Here is a 7,866-nt window from a genome sequence, read left to right as displayed (position 1 = left end):
AACAAAAATTACCTGTTCCACACATCCAAATCCTCGGCCAAAATAAATCAATCTTAAGGCACCCGATCCTTTACTTCCTTTCCCAAAAATCCCTCACACAAAATATATATCAAACACAGCCTAATTGCATCAGCATCACAAACTTGTAGGAACGGACGGTTAAAAATAAAACTTTTTATGTCACCGATTTTCACCGAGTTATTTGTATGGTTTGGAAATAGACGTTCACGCAATAAACAACTTTTTTTATTAATAAGGTTTTTTTCTAATACTTTCTTGCCAATCATTTTAGGATACTCCCCAAAATTAAACCCAGTTATCAAACAAAACTTTTCCGGGCCATATACCATTTTCGTATCCCTGACTCTAAAATATAATCATTTTACTCCATCTGGGGATACAACAGCGTTCGGCCGTATCTGATAAAGAAACATCTTGTGAAACAGCAATCCGTCCCCTTGTAAACGATCAACGTCCAACAAGTATCCAAATATCGTTGCTCTAAAAAGATCACGTCTCACACCTTCTAAAACCTGAAATACCTCCCAAATATTACACCATGATCCTTTTAAATTAACGATAGCTTTAACATTCACATTATTCGGATCATGCTGCAAAAAACAAAAACATATTGTAAAAGTTAAATGAAATAAATAATCCAACTTTAAAATTATAAACATAAAGAATGCACAAAACAACATTCAATTAAAAATTTTAATATCTAACTGAAAAACAATAATTACAAAAAAAACATCAAAAATGATTGTACTTTACGATTGTAGTTATGATATTTATCAATGATAATCACAAAAACAACACCAAAAATGATATATAGATTATAATTATTATATTTTTTATTAAATAAATATTGACTTTTTAAGATAAAATATATGTTTTTTCATATAAATTTCGTTTATATATAAAAAAAATCTTTACAAATATTTTTCTTTCTATAGGTTTTCTATTTATTATTGTCTAGTTTTTTAGTTTTTATAGTCACTCTATCGATATACATTTTTGTAGGGAAATTTTTTTCGCTACTTATGCTTATATTTCAATTTTAACCTTATATTAAAAACTATATTTTCTATAAACATATGGATCAAAACTATATATACGCACACAATCTATAATAAAAAATAAAACAACAAATCATTCGAATACAATTAATCATAGACAATTTTTTTTGCACTAACTTAACAAAACATATAAAAAAAACTTACCCACACAGTATATACAAAATTATAACAACAAAACATTCAAATATAATTAATTACAGAAAGAATTTTTTTTTTTTACACTAATTTATCAAAGCATAAAGTAAATAAATGTTAAATATAGCATAAAAAGAGTTAGAATCTTACCATGTTTTTGGGAATGGTGAAGAAATCCTTCATTTTCTTGAAGAAATCAGAGTAAAAACATAGGGAAAATTGTCTAGAGAGAGTTTCTTTAAGTTGAAAAGTGAAAATGAAAAAAAAAAAAAACAATTTTATACAAAAAAAATTAAGGGTAATCGCAGATGGAAACCCAAAATCACAGATGGACTGGTCCTTCTGCGAAGGTACCAGTGTTTAAAGCACAAATGTGCTTTAAACACTTGTACCTTTACAGATGGAATGGTAAATTCGAAGATGGACAATTCTCATCTGCCCAAATAAGTAGCTATTTTGTAATTGTTATTTTTTTTTGCTAAATTTGCAAAGTAATTAGTTTATTATTTTTTTTGTCCTCTTAATTTTAACAGGCCAGCTTATTTTTGTTAAGTATTTGATAATGCCCGCTATTTTCTGCTGAAATGAAACATACCACGATCACCATGTTCCGCTTCTCCGCCTTCTTCCGATCTCATGCTGTTCGCTACTCCTCATTGTCGCCCATTCATGAAACCCCCGCCGATCGGAAACCTCTTTTGATGGTCGATTATCTAGTCGATTCCCTCCACTTCTCCAAACAAGACGCCGTCGCCGTCTCCTCCAAAGGTAAACTAACCAATCTCAGATCCCCAATTAATTCCGATTCAGTTCTTAATCTCTTAAAAAGTTACGGATTAGACATTTCCCAGATCAGACAAATCATCTCTTCTGCTCCAAAAATCCTTAGTTGCAAAGCCAGCAAAACCCTAGAACCCAAACTGAAGGTTTTTCAGGAACTCGGGTTATCCGGGTCGGATCTTGTTAGTCTCATTAAGAAGAACCCTGAGATTTTCGGGTATGGTCTACATACCCGAATCATGCCTGGTCTCGATCTCCTTAAAAAGTTATTGGGTAGTGATGAAAAGGTGATTGAAGTTATCAACAAATCAAGATGGCTGTATGTGACAACTTCTTCCATGAAACGACTATCAACAAACATCTCGCTGTTGCAGACATTTGGTTTATCAAACGAGAGAATCATGAAGTTCATGTTAGGTAACCCTGAAAAGCTCATGGCAGATCCAAAACTGCTCCAAAGTAGGCTGAGTTATGTAGAAGAGAAATTGGGAATTTCGCGTGCGTTACCTAGTTTTATTCATGCTGCAAGTGTAGTGTTATGGTCTAGTGATTCAGAAGTAGAGAAAAGGATGAAAATCTTTAAGAGTTTTGGTTGGTCTGATTCGGAGATTTCTTTGTTGTTTAGGAATCAACCTTATGTGTTGAACAAATCCGAAGGTAACATTCGTGAAAAGTTGGAATTTTTCATGAAGGAACTTGGGTATACACCTGCATACTTGTTGAGCTGCAACACTTTTTTCACGTTAAGTTTGAATAAAAGGGTTATACCGAGGAACACGATGTTGAAAATCTTGAAAGAGAAGAAGTTAGTGAAGGATAAGTTATCTCTTATTACAATTGCAACTTACTCTGAGGTAAGGTTTCTTGAATTTTTGAAGGGTTTTGAGAATGATATACCCGGTATTTGTGAAACTTACATGGATAATGTTGAAAGAGTTTCTTGAGTTTGGTTTTTGGCTTTTTAGTTGCTGAAAGGATAACGATGAAAATTTTTGTTACTTGAAAGGTAAAGCGACTTGAAGAACATTCATGTAATTGAGCTACAAGATTCTTGGTGACTGTTTATGTCTTTCAAGTTTTTATGTATGATCGATTTACTTGTAGGAAAACTAGACATTCTTGTAGGGTAGGAGGAGATACTGAATGCCAGAACTGTTGTAGAACATGAGCTCAAGCATTATCTGTATTTGAAATGAGTGATATGATCTCTTTTTTTAAATAATATTTGGTTTTTTGGTTAATTTATGTAATTGTTAATAAGGGTTAATGTCGCATTATTTGGTTTTCTCTTTTTGGCATTTGGTTTTATCTCTACATTTTTCAGATCTAGAGAGAATAAAAATCAAATTATATTATATAACAACCTTTTATAACATTGAAGCTTATATTATAGATTACTAGTTACTAGTTATACATACCAAATAAATAAAAACAGGATTACAACATGTCAAGATCCCTAATAAACAATAAAAAAAAAAGATCATTTCTTTCCAATTTCCATCACCTAGGCCCCGATAATTCAACCGCATGCAAGTTATCAGTTGAATCAAGAATCCAATCAGAACTCGGTAGCGGCATAAGATCAAGTTCATGGCGGAGCACCTCCACCTTCTGCCACTCATCCCATCTTTCCGCCAACCCATCACCTTCCAACATCCGTACAACATCCGACATTTTTGGCCTGTCCATCGGTGACCCTTGTGTACATAGCAATGCCACCTGGATCAACTGCTCCACTTCCGTCGCCACATACTTCGTCTCTAAATCCGGGTCCACTAACATCTCCAATTTCTTCTCTTTCAATAGCCCTTTCACCTAACACAACAACAAATCAGATAACAGATAGCAGACAACAGATAACAACAACAACAGATAGTAGACTTTGAGAAATACATACCCAATCAAGTAACATGACATCATCATCATTGGCAAGCCGAGCAAGATCAAACGCGCGTTGACCGGTAATAAGTTCCAAAAGCATAATCCCGTAACCAAAAACATCGGTTTTTTCCGATGATTTCCCGGTTGAAAGATACTCGGGGGCAATATGGCCAATTGTCCCACGTACAGCTGTCGTGACATGCGTATCTTTATAGTCCATTAATTTAGCCAAACCAAAATCACCAACAACCGCTTCAAACTCCTCATCCAACAAAATATTAGCCGCTTTCACATCACGATGTATAATCTTCGGGTCACAATGATCATGCAAATACGAAAGCCCTCTTGCGGACCCCAGTGCAATCCGCTTACGTGTCGGCCAATCCAACGGCGGCTCATTCGGCGGCCGTTCTATAAATTCACAAAATTACATAAGAAACGCGATGATATAACGAGAAATGCCAAATGACGAAAATACCCTTACCTCTTAGACACGAAGCGACACTACCGTTTGCCATGTAGGGGTAAACTAGTAATCTTTCGGTTGGTGTCATGCAAAAGCCACGTAATCTAAGGAGGTTACGGTGAACCGCCATGCTAATCATCTCGACTTCCGTTTGGAATTGAAGCTCGCCACCTGGCGTCCGCTCCTCTTTTAGCCGTTTTACAGCTACCAAAGAGCCGTCGGCTAACCTCCCTTTGTAGACTTTTCCGAAACCGCCCCTACCCAATATGTTTTTATTGCTGAAACTATCGGTTGCCACTTGTAATTCTCGTAAAGAAAATCTTTTAAGTTGTCCCAAATGAACTTCGGGGTCTTCTTCAGCTGTAAATTCTCGAGGGTTAAAATCGTCATAAACAAAAAATTTTGTTAGACCAAATAAAAAATTACTAACCGGGCACGTCAAAGAAGTATTCTTGAGGCTTCCGACGCCGCCACCACGCGAAGGCGATGGCCGGGGCGGCAAAGAGTAACGCCGCCCCGACTGCAACTCCTCCGGCGATAGCTCCGGTGGCACTTTTTCCCACTGAAACATAACAGAAAGATATTTAAGCCATTAATATAGTAACAAAATATATGTAATTTTTTTTTTAAAAAAAAGTATTAAAAAGTTAAATCACCTGGGGCGGCAATAGGCGGTGGTTGGACAAATGGTGGTGGTGGTGAAAACGGAGGTGAACCTGGACATGGGTGTCCAGTAACCGGGCCACAAAGATCCAGATTATTAGCAAAACTGATAATCAAGGGATTATGTAAGTAGTGGTTTTTTAAAAGTTTAAAAAAATTAAAAACTTGATTTAGATTAATTAATCAGAGTTAGTTAGTTAGTTAGTTAGCTAACCTGATTGGTGTAAAAAGTGAGAATGAGCCACTATCTGGAACAGGTCCCGATAGACGATTGTTTGACAGATCACTGATAACAGATAACAGACAACAGATAAAATACAAATGTAGAAATGTAAAAAGCATATAAAGTTATAAACAAACACAAAGAGAGAGGGAGGAAATGCTTACAGCACTTGCAAGGATGTGATATTGGTCAATGGCATAGGAATTGGACCGGTCAAACTGTTGTTGTTGAGTCGGCTATCCTTGCAGAAAAGAGCCAAAATCATTAGATATTCAACTCGTGAATGAAGGGTATTTTAGACATTTAACAAAATAATATACTTACAGAAACCGCAGCTTGGAGAGCTTGCCCAATGTGACTGGAATTGGGCCAGAAAAATCATTGAGATACAAATCTAAGCTCACTAAGTTTGTTAGATTTCCAAGGTCACTAGGAATTGGTCCACTTAAATTATTGCTGTAAAGTTCTCTGCAGAAAACAATTCAAGAAATATTATTGATTGTTAATGGAGTAAAAAGAACATTTGTTTAACTTACAAGTACTGCAGATTCTTTAGTAGACCAAGTTGCGGGACTAAAGTTCCAGAAAGAGCTGCATTTCCCAAATCTCTGAGAAAAATAAAATCAAAAATTAAAAACTTTATGTTATGCGACATAAATATATAGAAAATAGATGAACTTACACTCGTATGACACTGTTATCATTATTACAGGTGACATGAAACCATGTGCAGGGGTTAACAAGAGTGGGATCCCAACTTTGAAGAACACTATTGGGATCTTCTAAGTTGGTTCTTAAACTATGTAAAGCATCACCTGTAGATGAATTTGAATTGGTAATTAGTGATAAAGGTTGGAATCGATGAAGATGATATTGTGATAAAAGAGGATTATAAATTGCTACTAACGAATTTTAACCATTTGAAGAAAAAATTCGGAAATTTAAGAAATTGGAGTATCAGATTTCTGTAAAAGATAAGAAATCATGCATCTTCATCATGTAATAGTTAAGATGATGGTGAAATTAACAATCGAACAGTGAAATGCATGACACATGAATCAAAATCTCGATCAGATTGATTTTATTACTAAATTTAGCAGCCTGAAGATTTCCAATTTCAAAGATAGATTAGTCAAATCTATAATTGACAAAACCCCTAAATTTAGAAAACGATAGGAAACATGCAATAATGCAAATCGAAATCTCACCTTCGACATTTGCATTCGTGAGCTTAACATGAAGAATCAGAAGGAGAACCACTGTGATCAACCTTCCCACAAACGACATCACCGAATTTCTCCGCATTTCGTACTTAGGCAAGATACATATAAACACACGACATTCCCTACTGATTATCAGTTATATAACTTCAAATTTCATCTGAAAAATGTAGATAGAACACATTTATATGCAGCATTACATGAAAAAACAAGTGATCCCACAAAAACCCTAACCCAAAACCCCAAAATTCCTCAAATCTCCACGACTGCGAACTAGAAAAACGACAACTGGTCTGAAACAAAAGAGGGATCTCTAGGAAAAGGGAGTGATAGAGGAAAAACCAAAAAGAAACTTGAAATGTTCTGGTGGGTGGTATCTTTACGTGCCCCTTTTTGCAAACTTTTCGCTTGTTTCTACCCTACGCATCCCCACCCCAAAACTCTCTGCTCAGTTAGGTTGCAGCACCGATGCACAGTGTATGAGAGAGAGAGAGAGAGAGAGAGAGAGAGAGAGAGAGAGAGAGAGTAATTAGTGTCTTTTTGGGCGTGTGCCGTAGTTTTTGAGAGCTGTCTGCCCGAGCTGCCCGAGTTTCTAGAGTGCTGACCGCTGCCTCGGTATCTACTATCTAGCTGCCCCGTAGGTACACGTGTATTTTTGTTTTTTGAATTTACAAGTGAAAATGGACCGAACCTTTAAATGACAACAGGGACGTGTAACTGTAATGTGATTGGTAATCTTTAAAATAAGGTTTTAATATCAGTTAAAATGATCCGGATGGATTAATGGGATTTTATTACTCCTAAGATAAGATAAGATATTTCACTTTACCATATTTTCTTTTATAGATTTATGAAAAATAATTTAAAATGTCTTTATTCATCAAAATTAAATTGAAATGGGTAGTTTTGCAACCGATTATTTTAAACATTTTGACAAGACATAGTATTGTTTCATATTTTGATGAGGTTAGAATTTTTTAGGCTATTAGGCTAAAGGTGTCGTGTATTTTTAGTTAATAGTAAAAGGGTATCATCTAAGCGCCACATAAGTTTTTGCAGTTTTTATATTTTTTACCTATGAACTTGGAATTAGGGGTGAGCGCGGTGTGGTTCGGTGCGGTTATTAGCCAAAACTTCACCACTAACCGCAAATGCGGTTAATCCATTTTCAAAACCGCTTGGTGCGATTATTTTTGTGGTGCGGTTTTGTTTTTTCTGTGTTGCGGTTATTAACCGCATGGATTTGGTGCGGTTATTTTGTGTGGTTTTTAGCCACAGTTTAGACCTCAAACGGTCTTAAGAGTTCAACCATATTACTTGTAATAACTAAAAAACCATAATGTATAAGACAATTAATTTAAATCACAAACAATTAATATCTTAAAAACGTCAAATCAACAGTAATTAACAACAAATTTC

At 35.3% G+C, this 7,866-nt stretch overlaps 2 protein-coding genes across 2 annotated transcripts; one reads left to right on the top strand and one right to left on the bottom strand.

The window, feature by feature from the left end:
* Nucleotides 1-1,772: 1,772 nt before the first annotated feature.
* LOC145073462 (uncharacterized) lies at nucleotides 1,773-3,235 on the top strand. Its single transcript, XM_079020012.1, has one exon. It carries the CDS (start codon nucleotides 1,799-1,801, stop codon nucleotides 2,936-2,938), a length of 1,140 nt encoding a protein of 379 aa, XP_078876138.1. The 5' UTR covers nucleotides 1,773-1,798; the 3' UTR covers nucleotides 2,939-3,235.
* Nucleotides 3,236-3,359: 124 nt separating this feature from the next.
* On the bottom strand, nucleotides 3,360-6,958 carry LOC145073461 (somatic embryogenesis receptor kinase 1-like). The gene is made up of 11 exons (XM_079020011.1): nucleotides 6,436-6,958; nucleotides 5,910-6,042; nucleotides 5,764-5,835; nucleotides 5,552-5,695; nucleotides 5,392-5,463; nucleotides 5,219-5,290; nucleotides 4,998-5,110; nucleotides 4,772-4,903; nucleotides 4,360-4,701; nucleotides 3,892-4,286; nucleotides 3,360-3,809 (listed from the first exon to the last, which is right to left on the bottom strand). Exons 1-11 carry the CDS (start codon nucleotides 6,530-6,532, stop codon nucleotides 3,495-3,497), a joined length of 1,887 nt encoding a protein of 628 aa, XP_078876137.1. The 5' UTR covers nucleotides 6,533-6,958; the 3' UTR covers nucleotides 3,360-3,494.
* Between the last annotated feature and the right edge of the window lie 908 nt (nucleotides 6,959-7,866).

The sequence above is a fragment of the Lactuca serriola genome, chromosome 9 (assembly GCF_051521515.1).
Source record: "Lactuca serriola cultivar US96UC23 chromosome 9, Lser_US96UC23_V15, whole genome shotgun sequence".
Lineage (NCBI taxonomy): Eukaryota > Viridiplantae > Streptophyta > Magnoliopsida > Asterales > Asteraceae > Lactuca > Lactuca serriola.
Note: the sequence above shows the minus strand (reverse complement) of the source record. Positions and strands in the feature narration are given on the sequence as shown.